General features: G+C 32.6%; 2 protein-coding genes and 1 long non-coding RNA gene across 5 annotated transcripts; 1 reads left to right on the forward strand and 2 right to left on the reverse strand.

Moving 5' to 3' along the window:
• On the reverse strand, window positions 1-13,293 carry LOC137831633 (zinc finger CCCH domain-containing protein 44-like). 3 transcript variants are annotated; one of them, XM_068639390.1, is made up of 17 exons: window positions 13,102-13,237; window positions 12,863-13,021; window positions 12,216-12,295; window positions 11,657-11,844; window positions 10,033-10,924; window positions 9,103-9,215; window positions 8,710-8,769; window positions 5,474-5,524; window positions 5,008-5,079; window positions 4,498-4,750; window positions 3,819-4,293; window positions 3,614-3,740; window positions 3,258-3,536; window positions 3,058-3,159; window positions 2,518-2,976; window positions 1,233-1,349; window positions 1-348 (listed from the first exon to the last, which is right to left on the reverse strand). In XM_068639390.1, the coding sequence occupies exons 2-15, from the start codon at window positions 12,955-12,957 to the stop codon at window positions 2,551-2,553; spliced, it is 3,213 nt and encodes a 1,070-aa protein (XP_068495491.1). In that variant the 5' UTR covers window positions 12,958-13,021; window positions 13,102-13,237; the 3' UTR covers window positions 1-348; window positions 1,233-1,349; window positions 2,518-2,550. The 3 variants fall into 3 exon arrangements, with proteins under 3 accessions (XP_068495491.1, XP_068495493.1, XP_068495492.1); XM_068639392.1 differs by lacking the exon at window positions 12,216-12,295 and having other exon boundaries at window positions 4,498-4,751; window positions 5,009-5,079; window positions 13,104-13,293; XM_068639391.1 differs by lacking the exons at window positions 12,863-13,021; window positions 13,102-13,237 and adding an exon at window positions 12,494-12,575.
• LOC137831634 (uncharacterized) lies at window positions 1,194-2,310 on the forward strand. The gene is made up of 2 exons (XR_011084458.1): window positions 1,194-1,464; window positions 1,588-2,310. It is a non-coding gene; the product is annotated as an uncharacterized lncRNA (long non-coding RNA).
• Window positions 13,294-14,485: 1,192 nt separating the features above from the next.
• LOC137831632 (CASP-like protein 2A2) lies at window positions 14,486-17,585 on the reverse strand. Its single transcript, XM_068639388.1, has 3 exons — window positions 17,279-17,585; window positions 15,759-15,876; window positions 14,486-14,884 (listed from the first exon to the last, which is right to left on the reverse strand). Exons 1-3 carry the CDS (start codon window positions 17,491-17,493, stop codon window positions 14,609-14,611), a joined length of 609 nt encoding a protein of 202 aa, XP_068495489.1. The 5' UTR covers window positions 17,494-17,585; the 3' UTR covers window positions 14,486-14,608.
• Window positions 17,586-18,778: the final 1,193 nt, after the last annotated feature.

An 18,778-nucleotide genomic window follows, 5' to 3' on the forward strand; every position in this document is an offset into this window, starting at 1 on the left:
TTGAAGGAACATTCCTAAATATATTTTTTTCAGAGTATAAAATGTTTACTACATTTCATTTACAAACCATAGTTAAAAATAATAATATATCTAAAGAATATATATTCCTAAACTACAGATTAATTTATCCTTTTTAATATTATAATTTCACATAGAAAATTTTAAAAAAGGTGGAAGCAAAGTTTGTACTTAGGTAAAATCAAGCACCAGGAAAACAGCCAATGCATATCCATAAATAGCAAATGACCCACAAGCTGAGCTCCATGTTGTGTCAGTGTTTCCATTCTCAGCTAGGTACAAAAACTCTGTTGACACTGCTCCACCAGCTAGAATTATGTATGTTAGTACCTACCAACGCAAATTGGACAAGTTTTCAGTATATGCATCAATTAATATACATACATGTAATATAAGTGCCAAAACAGGTTAATGGAATGACCAAAGCATGTTAAAAGTGTGAGAGATCCTACATCGACTATAGATTAAGATGTTTCATAATATATAAAGTGTGTGCAAACATTATCTTATAAGCCGATTTTATAAGGTTGAGTTAGACTTAAAGTTCACTTTTAATATATATTTAAGTCATTTATACTCTATCATAACCAGACTTTGTTTAATTTATCAGACCATCCATTATTATTGAGAAGTTAGATATAAATTCATTTCTTAATAAGAAGATGAAATACTTGTTTGTTTGGTTTAACAGCCATTTGCTAGTTCTGATGATATTTTAGTTTTAAATTCTAAACTCAAATTAAATACAAGTCCTAGTATGATCATAACTTGATTCTGGTTTAGGCAGCAAAAACTGTAGAAGGCTGAAAAAATGTTTTTCCTAAGATTGGACTTCATTTTGAAGGCTTAAATTTAATCTATATATGTACTTTTTTAGTCCAACCGTCTGTAACCAATAAATTCAGACTTAGATCACTCACTTTACCACTTCTAATTACACCATTACTGGTTCCACCTAAATTAGAGCAAATGCCGAGAATATTCACAAAATTTGAAAACGTGTCAAATAACAGCACCACAAGACATCACCCTAATCCACACGACACCATTGATAAAGCCACGACCACAATCACATCCTTTGTTATTGTGGTGTGGCTGACATAATCCATCTAGTTTTATTTGACTATCATTATTTGGAGCATTTATAATCTCTTTAGTAAGGTAGCTAATACTTTATTGCAGGAAGAAATTAAGAATGAGTGTGAAGTGATTACCTGATCAAGCAAAAAGAAAGTCCAAGCAGGAGGCATAGTGGAAGGGCGTGGCATAGCAGCTATAACAGCTGAAAACAGAGAGTAACCTGCGCAAATGCCATTGGCATCACCAAACACCTGCAACATAAAAAACCCATCAACCAACACAAATGTTCGTTATCCTTATCATTATATGAGAAATTCCTATCCCATCACGGTGCAACTGCTTCTGTAACAGAGTTGCCAAACAAAAGTAGATACCCATATACTGAAATTCTTCCCTAATGTTTATATCTTATATTTCCACTTTCTTATTTTTAGTCATTGTATGTTACATTATCTTAACATTTTTCGTACATATTCTGATGTCATTTAGAGTGGGTCATCCATGGATGCAACACAAGAAAAAGCGAGCATGGGCTTAGCATCCCATACATGATGGACGTAAGAATCTTGGAAACTAATTCTTTTCGTTGACCTGTAGCTATTAGTGTAAGTTCAACTCTCTTTAAATTGAAGGTAATAGGCTAGGCCCTTGCTAATATACTAGACCCTTGCTAATATACAGGGTTGAGCTCTTGCTTAATAGAAGCTAAAAGTGAATATCAAACTCTTGCTAAAGATAACATAGAAGCTTCCACTCCAACCAAGAGAGAGTCAAGTCCTAGCTCACTCTAAAGTAGAGAGAGCCAAGCCCTAAATAACCTAAACATAAAAACAAATAGCAACGGTCAAGCCCTAGATAACCTAAACATAGAAACAAATAGCTAGAACCAAGCCCTAGCTTAATGATTGGATGAATGTAGTAGCTGGCAAGGGTCAAGTCTTAGTTAGATTACACACAAAAAGGCTTAGATTACACACAAAAAGGCTTGGAGTGGGTTTGACCCTCGCTAAGCCCACACAGGAGTACTAAAATAAAGCATGTTGCTACTATTTAGAATCCCACAATCAGCTTATTATACATTTTCAAATATCATGCAATCAAATTTCCAATCTTCCTGCAACAATCTAATTGCAATTGATAATTTCTAATCCACATCAAAGTTCAAATTGAAACTCACAAATTAATCTAAAAACAACATATGAAAATTAAAAATACCAAATATAAGAAGTAATTATTAAAATGTAATAATAGTCAATATGTTAATGAAAGAAAGTACAAATATTATGCAGTTAGTGGGCAATGGGGAGTGCTTGTAAGAAAAAATAACAACAATTAAGTTAGAATAAAATAAAAATTGTATTTACAAACAAATTGAAGAAATAAAAATATAGAAGACAATGAGCAAGTAATTTAACTTACACTATAAGTGGTCATCAAGGAAGGGGGTGATCATCAAAGTCTTCGGTGGGGGTGGACCTCACTAGTATCTATTGGAGTGTCCGCAACATATCGTTCCATCATCATAGCTAATTGTTGTTGCATCAACCTCACTGTTTCCTTCAACTCTGCAGTTCTTTGATTAGCCTGGTTTGCTCTTTCAGTTGCTTCTAGGATTTGATGTCTAAGTTGTGAGTTCTGAGCAAATTGCTCATCACGATCAATGGTAGAAGCTAATACAGAGGGTTGAGTAAGGGATAAGGCACCATGGCGGAAGTTAGCAGCCAAATCCGCAGTGCCATAAACTCTACCTCTACTTTTCCCTCCAGCAACATCTTTCCAGCACTGAAGCTTTGTTGCTGCATCTATGGGAGGGACATCAGAAATTGATCCTTTCGAACTCTTTGATTGCATCATCCTCAACTGCTCATGGTAAGTTTCCTGCATAAGTAGTGGAAGTTGCAAACGTTAGTAATTTACGTTAAAAATAAGTGAAGTAACAAATTTAAAGCAATTACTTACATAAGTCTCTCGAGAACGACCATCTATCCAATCACCCTTCTTGTTTGTGTGAGTGGCAAGGAATAATTCATCTGGTTCAACAGGTCGTCCATATTTACGTTCCTGAGAAAGGTTGTGCCATTACAAATATATATTTTTTTTTATAATATATAATTGAATTACATGTACTTTGGTACAAATAAGTAATGAGTAATACTTACCAGGCCTAATGCAATATCCAAGTGTGATTTTCTGCCACTTGAGTGCAATGCTCCACCCCGAACGGAAGAACGATTGATTTTGTTCTGGGATGATTTGTCTTTGAACTTTTGGGAATCCCAATAGTTCAAAAGTTCACCCCATGCTTCTTCTCCTATCCAAGTAGGTCTAGAGCCCTTCACCCGAGCTTTACTAAGCATGTCACACAGACGTTTCCTGACTTTTGACTCGTAAACCTTTATAATCTGCCACTCATCATGAGGGGCCCAAGTCACTCTAGTCTGTAAAAATGAGGAACAATTAAGTTAATGTAACCATATTAAAGCGTGACTGAATTGTAATTAATAATAAAACTTACCTTAAATTCAGTCCACCATCTAAGTTTAGCCTCCTCACTCATGGCTTCATAATGGTGGTAGGGGCCTCTAAACTGTGACCTAATTGCATGACCAATCGCCTCAATAGCATGATGATTAGGTGTCCATCTGCACAACATATTAATGAATATTTAAGCATTTCATTTTTTAGCATAATTTATGAAATATAAATAAGAGTTTGCTTACCCTTTACCAACTGGTCGAATGATGACCCTCCCATTAGCATCACGTTGTACTTTCTCATCAGGAAGATCATGGACTTTACTGGCATCATGAATGGGCTCAACTGGAGGAGCAGAAGTAGTTTGGACTTGGGGAGCAGGGTTGGTGTGGACTGAGGGAGCAAGAACGGTGTGGACTGAGGGAGCAACAATAGGTTGTACAGCTAAGCCCCAAGAGTGACCATAGGTAGGACACTGTACAACATTTTCCCCACCAACGGTACGAGGAACTGAAGTGTGGTTGGACGATGAGGGGGCAGAGGAATGTGGAACACTTTGGTGATCGTCAACAAAAGCAGTCGTGCCTGGTTGCACATTGGAATAGGGAATGTTTCCAAGCTCTATGGCTAGATGGCCATGCAGCGATGTGGAAACTCCATGTTGTACATGGCCATGTCTGATGATAGAGTCATCTCTACCCCTACTCCTAACCATTTTTCCTGCAAAAAAAAGTAATGTAATGGATCATCTTAATTTTGTATTGATGTGAATGTCATGATAACATGTTAGACTTACGAGACATAAAGTAAACACAACACTTAACAACATCAACCTGATTATACTATTGACTGTTTGACATTTATTCAAAATAATATAGATATGTAAAAACAAAAAGGAAGTAAAGACAGAAAAACATAGCAAACCTGCCACATCTGTTCTATTATTTAGGCTATGAGCAAAACCACTGTGTTTGGAATAGTGTCCAACAGAGTTACTAGTCTGTCCACTGGCTAATTCTGACAAGCCATTTTGCTCAACCTTATCTATTCTTGGGGAACCTTCTTGGGATAGAGTGGTATCATCTATTTCAGGAATTACTTTTGGAATGTCATTTAATAAACGTGATTGCTCCAATTGTGTCTCAAGCTTCAGCTTTTGATCTATGTACTCAGCAAGTGTACGGAAAAATGGTCAAGGATCACACTATTCACAGAAAAGATAAAACTCCAAACAGAGAATAATACAAAATTTATCAAAAATCAAAGCAGTAATAACAGCTTTCAGCTTAGTTTACAACTCCTCTCTCTCACTTTAAATTGATTATGAGATAGATATGCTTGATCAAGCATTAAAATGGATAACAACTGAAAATACTTTGGCCTTTAGCTACAAATTTTAAGCCAACAATAAAAACCGTATATCATGAAAGGATATTCTCTCCTCCATCCCTTTTCATTTGCATGATCAATACGGTTTTGTAATAATACTAACTTCCTTGAGATCCACTGTCACATAAAGTAAAAGATAAAGACAAATATCAGTAAAAACAAATCATACGCTTGGTGCTCTTTAATAGTCTAATGGAATAAGGTGTTCAATAATGTTAACATGCAACTAGACAAACAAAGCACAAAGGATTAAAGTAATAATTTAAGGGCAGATTTCAAAATTTAGTTTGCCTAATATGTTTAGCGTCTGCTGGCATGTGCTTAAGCGAGTTTCATAATTACAAGATTCTAACTTCTATGCATATACAATCAATTCTAACCATTGAATTTTGGAAAATGGTAATTCTAACCAGACCGTGTTTAACTGCTAGCCTACAGGAAAATTGTATTGTGAATTGCATTCTATCTTTATAATACCAAAAAGGGACAAATCAATAATACAAGTACATACATGCTTCATTATATCTTCATGTAGACTTCTAGCTTTCTGCTCAAGCTCCAGCTGTCAAACATAAGGAGGTGGTCGTCATCTGTTGGTCACATATTTGTACTATGACTAACCAAGAAATTATATTATTCTTCGAATTAAACTATAGCACATAAAACACATAATGCATACACAAAAGATAAAGCCCCTTTAATCAGTATAGTCTAAACTTAGGCTAACTAAAATATATGTTTAACGGCTCTAAACTAGAAGACACATATAGATTGTTGTAAATTGATGAACATAAAACAAAGATGGCAAAGATTAGAAAATAGTTTTTATTTCAAGTTTAATTTAGTTGAAGTTCATGATTCTGTTGTCAAAATTGATGAAAATGATGTTCTCGCATGAAAGATTGGGGGTCGCATACACTTTGAAGTCATTAAATTTCAAGCGAGATAAATTTAGGATATCAAATCTTGGAATATGATGATTAAAGATATGAAGTTAAAATAAATGACCATGATGACAATGATTTAAGCCAAGAAATTGAAGCACAACTTGTTGGCATAATGACTAAAACACTTCTGGTTGTTGCATGGTGCAGCAATTGACCTATAACGTAAGTTAGGTGGGTCAAGTCACAATCGAATTGTGGCAGTTAAACTACTACACTCTTAAGTAGAAAGAGTTGTACCCTGACTATAACTATATCATTTGGCCTAGTGGTAAGTGTTCGATCAAACAATTGGTATCAAAGCTAACCTCTAGGGTTAGTTCTAAACAGGACTAGCAAGACTATATGGAGAACAACGTACAAGTTGTTAATCGTTCATCCATGTTCAAGGGCGAGATGTATGATTACTAGAAGCTCAAGATGATAGCCTTTCGTTAGTACAATAACATAGATTTGTTAGACGTTGTGGAGAATGGCATACCTACTCTCTTTGATGTCAGTAGATCATCTACAAGTTTTGATAATAACAAACATTATATATGACTTATCTAGTTAAATGTGAATGTATTATCTGAACATTCTAACGTGTGCTCTGTGACAATTGAATCATTCTATAGACCATCTAGTGGATCATCTAGTCTCGTGACAGACGGTCTAATAGACAATGTGTTCCTAATCTAAATTTAAATAATAATCAAGCCGCAACGATCAAATGTTTTCTAGATAACTTACAAATATTTAAGACCTTATCTTCAATGTCTATATTATCTATGTTTGGAAATGATTTATGACAAATGGTCAAATAATCATACAATTAAGGAAACAAATGAATATATGCATTCATGTTAAATTGTGATTAATTATCATATATGCAAATCTTGTTTGAATCTTGTCTATATTATCATATTTCTTTTCAGCATAGGTTTGACCTAGTCCCCCTATCCTTGTTTGTATCTTTTTTTTTTGTTATCTTTCATGTGATGGCATATGATAGTTGAAACTTGGGGTGTCAACCTAGCTAAGATGTCAGGTTTCATTGTGATGCCTAAAATGAGTTTTATAAAAAGAAAAAATTGTTAGAAATTGTTTTTATAACAAATTAGAGTCATCAGTGCTATTAAAGATTCATATCATACCTTTCCATATGAAGCTCTATACCAACCGCAAATGAAAATTATCATTGAAGATCAAGCAAAGATCAAGTCTTAGCAAAAGCATAGCTGCAACAGTCTTCTTTACAAATCTACATAAAGGATTCAAGTTGATGATGAAAAACACACAACTACCTTTTACAATCTTTCAATCATCCAGTGATCTTATAGTATTTTTTGTGAGTGAGCGTAAGCCTTTGTAATTCTTCACCTTATGAAGTTAAGTAGTATGCCCTCTTTGAGAGTGCTCCTTAATAATTGAGAGGTCTTAATCTCAAGGGGAGGTTAAAACTGTCTAACTAGAACTGGATTGTGTACTAGTAATAATCAGGTGTGGTTTGTGTACTTGTTGTAACCAAGAGTGGTTGGTGTACACATTGTAATCAATTGATTATTTAGTGGAACCTCTTAAGCAATCTTTTTAAGGGAGAACTAGACGTAACTCATAAGTTTGGGTGAACCAGTGTTATTTGTTTATTTTGCTTCTTCACTAGACAATCTAGTCTAGTTCTCTGCGAGAAGAGTCCAAGCTCTATTCAACCCTTCCTTCCTTCTAGAGTCAGTTCTTACAACAATTGGTATTAAAATCCAACTATTAGTTTCATTCTCAGTGCGACAATTGTTCAAGGGGAGATTGTTGCAAGTTGCAAAATTATTATGTGGTCTAAACCTAGTGGGTCGAGTCACAATGGACAAGTTTGATTTTTAGTGGAACAATTGTTGAGGGAGAGACTGTCGCAGGGTGCATCAATTGTCCCGTGATGTGGATTAGGTGGGTCAAGTCACAATACAATTGTAGCGCTTGAACTGCTACATGCTTAAGTGGAAATAGTTTCACCCTGGATCTAAGCTATATCATTTAGCCTAGTGGTAAGCGCTCAATCAACACTGACTCATGGAGTTAAAGCTCAACATTTCCATGACAAATCACAAGAAAGAGTGTTAGACTAACGAGACTTTTCCCTTACTAGAATTTTGAATGAGTTTAAGATAGAGAACTGGTTATTGTTGTAGATTTTATCTTTAATGTTTTGTTTACTTAACTAATTTAAATTTCAAATAAATCTAATGGTAGGTTACATATTTTAGGAATATCAAATTGGTTGTAAGCCTATACATGAACATTCTCATTTGATGATTATTTTCCTCCATCTTTAATCTTTCTATTATGTGGGATTGAGTTAGAATTTGAGACCAATATTTAAGATGATGCTCTGGCCTCAGTTTCTAAATTACAGTTTACAGTCCAAAAAGCTTTTCGGAAAAAACTACATTTGATGAGCTCAAGTCTTCGCCAGCAAAGCTAAACTGGGCTACTTGACATGATACTCTCCTCAAACACGAAAGATTAACCCTTTGCCTCATGAATGTATGTAAGAAAACCCTCTCATCATTATTTGGCTGATCAATTAAATGGAGCCAACAATTTAGAAGCCACATTTAAAGTCTCCTCCAAAGGCTTCCCTTACATTTGGTTCACCATTTTATTTGCTGAAAACTTCAAACATAAACACCATAGTTTTGCAGCAAACGTTAATAAACTATTATCAAACTCAAAAGATTTACAGTGCCCTTACAAAAATATAAACAGATAATTGAGCATAGTATTTATGGTATACACTAAATCATCACAAGTCATACAGCAAACTAACCACGGTAGGCTGTTTAAGCAGACCGTTTCTCATTCTCTGATACAGATCTTGACATTCTTCCTGCAATAACACCAAATGTTATAATAATGAATCCAAAGAAAATATATAAAAAAAAAACAATTAGGATATTATTTCTGTAAGGAATATGGCCATACAGATCACATATTCATAAAAATAAATTATAGTATAAATTATGATCACCTAAGAAGTCCTAACAGCATCCTAGGCAGAAAACTAATACTGTATAGCTATCATTCAACACCAAACAAAAGAGAAAAAAATGGTTAAGAAAACAAGCATACAATTCTACTTTGAAACTGTTGCTTATTTTGTTCCACTGCCTGTACGGACAGGAGAAATTAGAGAAAAATCTTATTGCCACAACATTCATACCTCAGAAAAGTCATCATCTGAAATTTTGGAGATAGGTACATGTTTTGGCACATAAGAAAGCTGAAGCATGATTTCCTTGTTGAATTCATCATTCCTTAAAGATATGTTTATTCCTGTAGTTTTGCAGATATAGAATGTCAATTATGAATGTTAGAAAAGTATGGTAGCCAGCATAACAGAATCAGTTATGTTGACCTTCTATAACAGGGTACTGCACACCTAAAAAAATAACAAAGTACAATATGCTTAAGATTTTATACTTCATTTATAGTTTCTTGATATGCCTTTTGAATACAATGTGTATGACTCGGTATCTTTTTCTTCCAATACAAGAAAATTACTGTCAAAAATACATGCATGATCCACTAATTCTTTTAAAAATATTAAAAATTTGAAGTTCAAGATGAAGTTATGAAGAGCTTAATCAAATTAATGTCTTTACATGTCTTCTCAAAAGAAATAATATTATTTAATCAAGTATAAGAAGCAACAGTAGCTTTATTTTGAGTATAAATAAATAAAAGGCAGTCAGTCAGTATATATAGTTTGACATAACAAAGCAGTTTGCACAATATCTTCTATAGTTTTATATTACAAAAGTAGTTTATATACCTACAGTTCTTCAACTCACGCATTATACACAATAATCACTTGATATAAAACAAGGATATCTTACTACTAGCTGCAACAGACATGTGTATCTCTTCATTAAAAACATGAATTCTATTTTAGGCCATTACATACCAAGAAATTTTGTATAGAACTTCAGACCGCATTTCAGAAATAAGATCATCAAACAATTACATTATCAGTAGTTTATTTGAAAACCTTTTTGCAGCCAGCAAAAATTAACTACTTTACTTCCATTAAAAATTTAAAAAATCTACCCACTACTATTTCAGTAGTTTGAAGACGTCACAGATAAATTACCTACAACTTGCACAAGCAGATGTGAATTCTTCTGTAAATAGTCATACGGATCAGTTTTGATTCTTACATAACTTCCTAGCACTTTGTCATCAAAAGTTTGTGGTTGCTTTGAAAGTTCATCCACTAAACTCCTCTTCAAGTAGACAAGTTTGAGGTTAGAACTAACTATGGCTGCAAAACAGCTTTGATGCTCTTCACAAACTAGGTTCAGATTATGAGATTTTGTACATGAAATTGATTTTCTCTTTCTTGAAAAGGTGGATGGTTCATTGTAATCCCTATCTTCAGAACTACTACTAATATCACCCATTTCTTCAAAATTCTCAGCAAAGTGTTGTGCCAGAAGATTTTGCATGCTGTTTCTGTTTACTGATTTCCTCCCCAGTAAGGATCTCAGTGGTGCATCACAATGTATCTTTCTCTTTTTCTTAGGGTCAAAAAGATCGTTTTCTCTGCAGTACTCAATAATGATTGAAGTAACATCATGTTCAGAAAATTCATTGCTCGTGTCTTCGCCAATATATTCAAGAAATTCCATGAGACTTCTTGAACCCCATCCAATAAACTCTTTTTTCTTATCTTTCTCATTTCCTTTCATTGATTTTAACTTTCCCAAGCCCTTCTTTGTCCTCTCTGACATTGATCCTGCTGTGTAATTCAGGTCCTCACAATCAGAAACTATATAGTTACTCATGTCTTCAGAATCACCACTTCCATCTACCCCTAAACCCATTTCATCCGGATCCAAGTCACGTTTCCTTTTGCCATTCTTAAAGAATCTATGGGCAGAGTGTACATGTTCAGAATTCAGCCCGTCTTCTTCTTTGATGAATTCATAATATTCTGAAAATAAGAATTCATACGTATCTTGATCTTCGAAATCTACCAAATCCTGTCAATAAAAAAACATGAAAAATAAAGTGATTTAAAGAAAATGAAATTTGTTTTATTAGTCCCAGAGAAAGATAAACGTTCTATACTAAATTCCAAGTTCCCATCAAGAAAAGTAAAACAAACATGTCTAAAGTTAAATGCGAAAATACCACACTTGACCATTGTTTAAATGTAAAATTCTACAACTGGGCATACACTGAAATCTTATCCAGTCATGAAAACTTTTTCTATTCATCAGAATGCATCAAACATCCAACATTAAAAGACCCTATGTTAGCACCGATCATAATTTCTAAGTAAAAATTAGATTTCATTTTCCAAATCTCATTTCATGCAAATGATAAAGTAAGAAATACAGTGTCGATTTAGTTCCTTTTAGTCTTTTTCAAAAACAATTTTTGCCTTTAACAAAAATAATAACAATAAAAACAGTTCCAGGATGTGTTCCCAAGTTTCTCTTCAAAATAAATAGAACAATTTTTATTTTTCCAAAAGAGGTAAGACAGAAAACAAGTGCCTCAGTTATTATTACTGTCCCAGCTTAACAACCTGTGATGTTTTAATTGCCATTCTTCTCACAAACTTTGGATATTCACGTAAGAAAATTAAACTTATAATTTACATTAACAGCAATTTTCCATTTTGTTTCTAAATTTAGGATTTCAAATACTGTCACAATTTTTCTTTCTTACCTTTGCTGCATATAAGATGTGATTAAAAACAATCTTACCCCATCAGAATCATTATCAGCATCATCTTCTATTAGAAATGCAAGTTTTGAGCAGTGACTACAAAATCCTTTGTTCCCTTTGACAGTAACAAATTCAGCATCATAAATGCATTTCTCACAAATAGCTTTTGGGCAGCAAAAACACTTAAACTTAGACGCTTTATGGCAAAGGAAGCAAAAATGTGAACCTGCAAAAATAATTTATTCAAAAGTCCTTCAATAACAAAAGGATCAAAAGGCATTCAACCATAATCTCTTAAACATGGACAGAGAGAGGAAACAGGGGGTAGACGCATTTATAACTAAGCCAGGAAAATAAAAATAGACCGTATATGAAGTTTCTTAGGAATTGTAACACAGATAAACAGTTTTTTTTAGACAATAAAACTATGCTGGTACAGACAACAAATAGTGTGTAAGAGAACAACTGGAGCATCTGTTCTTGATTCCCAGATATATAAGATGAACAATTAGATCTTATGGTGGAATCAATTGCATAAAGGAAATATATTTGATTGTCTTCCAATAATGGTAGGGTGATAGGTTGAAGCCGGCTTACTACAAGTCCATTTACTTCCATTCTCCGAAAATGAGTCATCTTTGTCCACGCAACGAGGATGATAAGTTTTCCGACAATCCCTTCAAGCAACATGGGTTAATTAACAGTCAAAAAGAGAGTCTCTTCCAGGAAATAAAATGATCCAAGATTTCAAATTGAGATCCATCACTAAAGACACACAGGATTGAAGAAGATTCTAAGTAAACCACAATTTTATCAACAAAAGATAAAATAAACAAAGCCTAAAAGTATGACAACTTATTTTTTTAATATCATACCTGTTTCCTATTTTATACTATGCATTTGGGCTTGCAGCAAACTAGCAGGTCAAATTTATGTACACACTTCATCTTTCCAACAAAAACACAGATCCAAGAAAAAGTCACAGCACTATGTAGCAAATTAAAATCAAAGAATATAATTAAAAAAATTAAGTAATTATATTTTATATTGTTTTTATTACAGATTCACCTGTCACTGCCGAGGGTAAAAAATGGTCAATATAGGATACAGAAATTCATAGGAAATTCATATTTCATTCATTTCAAAATTGTCCTTAGAACAAACAGAGTATTCTTCTCATTCTTATATTTTAAAATTAAAATTGCATGAACTACACGTACACACGTTTGTGAGGTGAAACTAACCTATGATCACAGACCATTAATAACCCTCCATCCTTGCACACAAAACACCAATCCTCTGCAATATCCTCCTTCCTTATCTTGTTCTTCTTCACCATTTTGTTTCACGGAAATAAAACAAAAAATTGAAAAAGCACCCTCCAATAACTCTGCAAAATGTAGCTGAAAAAAACAAAAATCAGAAACAGTACAATAAGTGAACCAAAAAAGACAAAAAAGATAAATTAAACAGAGGAGCAGACACCAATATAGTGAAAATTTCAATCTTTAAGAAAGCTATGAGTGAATGTGAAGTGTTTGGTAATGGTGGAGAGTGGTGATGTCGTTTAAGGGGAGAAGGGAAGGTTGTGGCGTGTTTGGTGACGGTGGAGAGTGGTGATGCCACTGCAGCTTTGCCGATCAGAGGTACGGATAAATGTGCACGAAAAAGGTCTGAGTGGATTTTGGTGGGACAGAGTGAGTGTATGTGTCTCTATAATACGACGAATGTTACACTCTTATGGAATCAAATTTGGATTCTTGTGCACACTTAATTTCTACAATTCTTTTTAACCTAAAATTAAGTTTATAAATTTTATTTTATTTAGAATTTGTACTATTACGTAATTTAATAATAGATAATCGTATACATAAAATCTATGTACGTTTATGGTATGTTTGGTATATGAAAAGAAAGTGAAAATTGTTGTATACAAAGGCATTTGATATATTTTTTTATTTTGAAAAATTCATTTTCTTAACTCACTTGGTCGTGAAATCAGACATTGTCGTGGTTATATACACATTTCTTAAATATTTTTTCAAGTTTATTATTATTTTTAGATATTAAATTATAGATTTGTAATAATTATACTTTTATTAAATTAATATATAAGATAAATTTATAAATATCATTATAAATTTTAATATATGTTTCTATATATACATGTTTTAGACGAAAAAAAACACTAATTTAGAAAACAATAGAGGGAGGTGCACGAAACAAATGAATCTCCTGCAGTTTAGAAACGACTCCATGGTACAGTTTCTAATCTCATCGTTCATTCATTATATATATATATATATAAATTATTAAATCACTTAAAAATAAACCCTTTTTTTAAACGCATAGTCTATATTTATTATCCCATAAGATAATACATTTATTCATAAAATATTTTATTTTAATTAAATAAATTTAGAAAGTGGATTTAACGTTTTTTAATAAAGGTTTTTTTATATAAGCGGTCAAAAGATTGGAATTTTACTTAAGTCTATCAAATGTGTTGAACCTGATTTGTTCAATACATTATTTATTATTTTTTATTAGAAATGATCTTTATTATTACCGTAACATGACTATAAAAGAAATTCAAGATACTTTTCTTTATCATGTGAACAATTCATCAGTCACATTGAAGAAACATTAATTCCTAAATATATTTTTCCATAGTATAAAATGTTTACTACACTTCATTTACAAATTATAGTTAAAAATAATAATATATTGAAAGAATATATTCCTAAACTACAGATTAATTTATCCTTTTTAATATTATAATTTCACATACAAAATTTTAAAAAGGTGGAAGCAAAGTTTGTTGTTGAGGTAAAATGAAGCAGCAGGAGAAGAGCCAAAGCATATCCTATCCATGAACAGCAGCATTATATATATTATAAACTCACAGTTAAGGTCCTAATTAACACAACAGAATCTGATTACATTATTAATTGGAAGCAATTAAGCAGACACACATATGAAGCACAGAGTCAGCCAGGGAAAGCAGCAACCTCAATGGATGCAGTAGGTCTGCATTCTGCTGGTGCATCATACTTTGTGAACAGCTTGTAAGAGGAAATGAGGGAAAGCAACACATAGCAAAGCACTGCCACAAATGTGATAGTAACTGATGCTGTCACCTTATTACAAAATCTACCAAATGACCCACAAGCTGAACTCCATGTTGTGTCAGTGTTTCCTTTCTCAGCTAGGTACAAAACCTCTGTTGACACTGCTCCAGCGGCTAGAATTATGTATGTTAGCACCTACCAACGCAAATTGGACAAGTTTTCAGTATATGCATCAATTAATATACATAAATGTAATATCAAGTGCCAACACACAGGTCAATGGAATGATCAAAGCATGTTAAAACTCTGAAAGATCCTACCTCGACCAGAGATAAAGATATTTCATAATATATAAAATGGGTGGAGACATCATCCCGATTAAAGTTGAGTTACACTTAAAGTTCACTTTAAACTTATATTTGAGTCATGTATAGTCTATTATAGCGGGACTTTGTTGAACTTATCAACCATCAACCATCATCACTATTGAACACTTAGATATAAATTCATTTCTTAATAAGAAGATGAAATACTTGTTTGTTTGGTTTTGCTAGTTCTGATATGATATTTTAGTCTTAAATTCTAAACTCAAATTAAATACAAGTCCTAGTATGATCATAACTTGATTCTGGTTTAGGCTGCAAAAACTGTAGAAGACTGAAAAAGTTGTTTTTCATAAGATTGGACTTCATTTTGAAGGCTTAAATTTAATCTGTATATGTACTTTTTTAGTCCAACCCTCTGTAACCAATAAATTCAGACTTAGATCACTCACTTTACCACTTCTAATTACACCATTACTGGTTCCACCTAAACTAGAGCAAATGCCGAGAATATTCACAAAATTTGAAAACGTGTTAAATAACAGCACCACAAGACATCACCCTAATCCACACGACACCATTGATGAAGCCACGACCACAATCACATCCTTTGTTACTGTGGTGTGGCTGACATAATCCATCTAGTTTTATTTGACTATCATTATTTGGAGCATTTATAATCTCTGTAGTAAGGTAGTTAATACTTTATTGCAGGAAGAAATTAAGAATGAGTGCGAAGTGATTACCTGATCAAGCAAAAAGAAAGTCCAAGCACGAGGCATAGTGGAAGGGCGTGGCATAGCAGCTATAACAGCTGAAAATAGAGAGTAACCTGCGCAAATGCCATTGGCATGCACCAAATACCTGCAACATCCAAAACCCATCAACCAACATAAATGTTTGTTATCCTTTTGGTTGAGTATTTATTTACAGGGATTTACGTGAAGATTCAGTATTAATAAACATTATAAACTTATTCATATAAGGAGGAGGCTATCATACTTTTTTCAAAGTAAACATAATAAAGTTGTAGGGTCTTATATAACTGTTTTTTTATATCATTATATCAGAAATTTATATGCCATCATGGTGCATAACTGCTACTGTAACAGAGTTGCCAAACAAAAGTAGATACATAAACCTGAAATTCTTCCCTAATGCTTATATCTTATGTTTCCACTTTCTTATTTTTAGTCATTGTATGTTACATTGTATATATTCTGATGATCTAAAAATTTCACCACAAGTAAAATGTCCAAAATTACTGCTGCATAATGGTTATTTGATACTGTTAACATTCTAGTAGTTTCAATGCTTGTACCTAAAGTTCAACCAAACTAATTCAGATTCATCTTACACAATCTCAGCTCAAAAACCAATTATCCATGCACGAGTGTTTCTAACTACAAGAAAATGTCAACCAACAAAAAGTATTAATTATCACTAAAAACAACTTTTTTCTGCCACCGTAATTATGGTTAACAATCCAACTCACGGTACTGTGTGTTTGTTAACTCAGGAAATAATACATCACCAATTTAATTGACTTAATTATTTCCTTCTTCAATTATCTTTAAAACAACGAAATAGTATAAGTAATCTTTAGAGTGTTGTTGCAATCAGTCTTAAACCGGTTAACGATATAAAAAAATAAAAGATTATTTTAAAAAACTTGTTATTTTCAAATAATATTGTTATGTATTGTTAAAGTATAAATCTAAATACTATGAACTATTTGATTTTTATGTGTATTTTGAATATATTAAAACCTACAAAATATGTTATTTTTAATTTTTTTAGTATTATTATAGATTAAGGTATATTATATTTTTTTAATATCATTTAATTTCATAAATAATTTAATTTCATAAATAATTTAATTATTGACATTATTTTATTAATATCAGATCAATTACAATTTAGTTAACAGTTGAATCAATAAACCTAATCTTGAATCAGCATCTTTCAAAACATAATTAGAGTTGACATACTAATTTAAAAGATGTGTCCATGATCAATGACTTATTTTCTACATGTCAATCCTTAACAGTTAACAGATTAATTAATTAGTTGGTAATTCTGAGGATAAAATTAGTAACAGATCAATGCAACAGTAGTGATAGAGGTAGGAGATGAAAAGTGTTTCACTGTCTAACTGCGAGCATACCCTTATACGTGTTTCCCCTAATCTCTTATTATCAATGTTCTATCTTAAAAAACATTCTAAGAACTTGAAGAAAAAATATGTATATATATATGAACATACTTGAAAGCTCCAAGGTCAGTGTAATCAACAGAGCCATATTGATTTTGCTGAGAGTTCTTGAGCATGAGAACAAGTGCTGAAACACAAAGACCAACAGGAAGCAACCGCAGGAAGGTCTCGGCAGTGCGCAGGGTGTTGGTGTTGCCTTCCATTTCACCTCCCAACTTCATCTGCATGGGAGATCTTGCACCTTCCACAGCACTAGTTTTCTCCATATCCTTCAACTATTTGTTATGTGGTGGTGAAAACAGCTTTGTTTTTATGTGTCTTGGTAGGTTTTGAGGAGTATGATGGAGTGTATGTTAGTAGTTTGGTTTGGTAGAGGTGTTAGGGTAGGCATGTAGGGCATTAAAGGAAAGAGTGGTGAGGCAGGTATGGGTACTGGAACTGCATTCAATGTTGTCATTATGGAAGGCCACATGTTCCCATGGCTAAGCCTCTCATTTTCACTTCTCATTTTGGATTTCTATTGGTTTTTCCCATGCACCAATCAACCCTTTACCATCTCTTTAGTGCAGTTTGAGGACAACGGAGCACAATAAAGGGTAAATAATGTAACAGTACTTTTTGGTTTACTTTTCACGTGATGCTACTTTGGACACCAGTTCAAGCATATGTGTGTTATAAAAGTGATGATAAATGCGATTTATTTCCTAAGAGGAAAAGCTTGGGATATTAATTAGTATATTGAAAATGTTAATTAAGTCTTTAAATTTAATTAAGTGTTCATTTGCTAAATTGATGAGGACATAATATAAAAGGAAGGAAACAATCTCATCGATTCTGAAGAAGAAGCTTCCAGTGTGTGAAGGAAGAGCAAGAAGGAAGAAGAAAATATGTGGGGTTGAAAGTGAAGTTGCTTAGGAAGCAATACAGACATTAATGGAAGAAAACTTTAGAAATACAATTTTAGCTAAATATTTAGAAAACTTTTTTTGCCATGCTTAACTAAAATATTGCATAACATAATTTACCAAAAAAACTATATTTGAATATGAAAACTGATTGTGGCAGTGTTGTGGGATTATGAAATGAGTAATTAAATAAATAGAGAAATCTTAATCAACATATTTGTCAACATCCACACTTAATGTGCACACAAATGTATTATTTCTGTATCATTCAGCATGTACTACTTCAACCGAACATTAATGTCTCTGTTACTAGTACCATGATCATCATAAAATAGACTGTTATGAATGTGTTATGTGGATAAGTGTCATTTGAGTTTTTTTACATCATAACAAAATACAATTTTAAAGAGAAAATTTATCATTTATTTTGACATTAGTTAATTAGTAATTGGAGTGAAGTAAAACTAGAAAAAGATAGTCTTTCAATAACACACAGTAAATTAAGATATCTTTAAAAGAGATGTTTATATTTAATATTGGAATAATTGTGTGATTTTTATTATATCTAAATATGTTTTTAATCTTTTAATTAATTTAATGGAAATATTGTATTTTTTAGTTTTTGTTAAAAAATATGTAGAAATTA

This window comes from Phaseolus vulgaris, chromosome 6 (genome assembly GCF_000499845.2).
Source record: "Phaseolus vulgaris cultivar G19833 chromosome 6, P. vulgaris v2.0, whole genome shotgun sequence".
In the NCBI taxonomy this organism is placed as follows: domain Eukaryota; kingdom Viridiplantae; phylum Streptophyta; class Magnoliopsida; order Fabales; family Fabaceae; genus Phaseolus; species Phaseolus vulgaris.

Bases quoted from the DNA above. Each gene is read 5' to 3' on its own strand.
- LOC137831632 (XM_068639388.1), bottom strand. From the start codon at position 17,493: ATGGAGAAAACTAGTGCTGTGGAAGGTGCAAGATCTCCCATGCAGATG. The intron at 15,877-17,278 runs GTATGTTCATAT...TGGATGTTGCAG, and splicing joins ACTGACCTTGGAGCTTTCAA to GTATTTGGTGCATGCCAATG. The intron at 14,885-15,758 runs GTAATCACTTCG...TTGCGTTGGTAG, and splicing joins CTTTCTTTTTGCTTGATCAG to GTGCTAACATACATAATTCT.
- LOC137831633 (XM_068639390.1), bottom strand. From the start codon at position 12,957: ATGGTGAAGAAGAACAAGATAAGGAAGGAGGATATTGCAGAGGATTGG. The intron at 5,080-5,473 runs GTATGTACTTGT...TTTATGTGACAG, and splicing joins ATGAAGATATAATGAAGCAT to TGGATCTCAAGGAAGTTAGT. The intron at 3,741-3,818 runs GTAAGCAAACTC...TATGTTGTGCAG, and splicing joins ATTCGACCAGTTGGTAAAGG to ATGGACACCTAATCATCATG.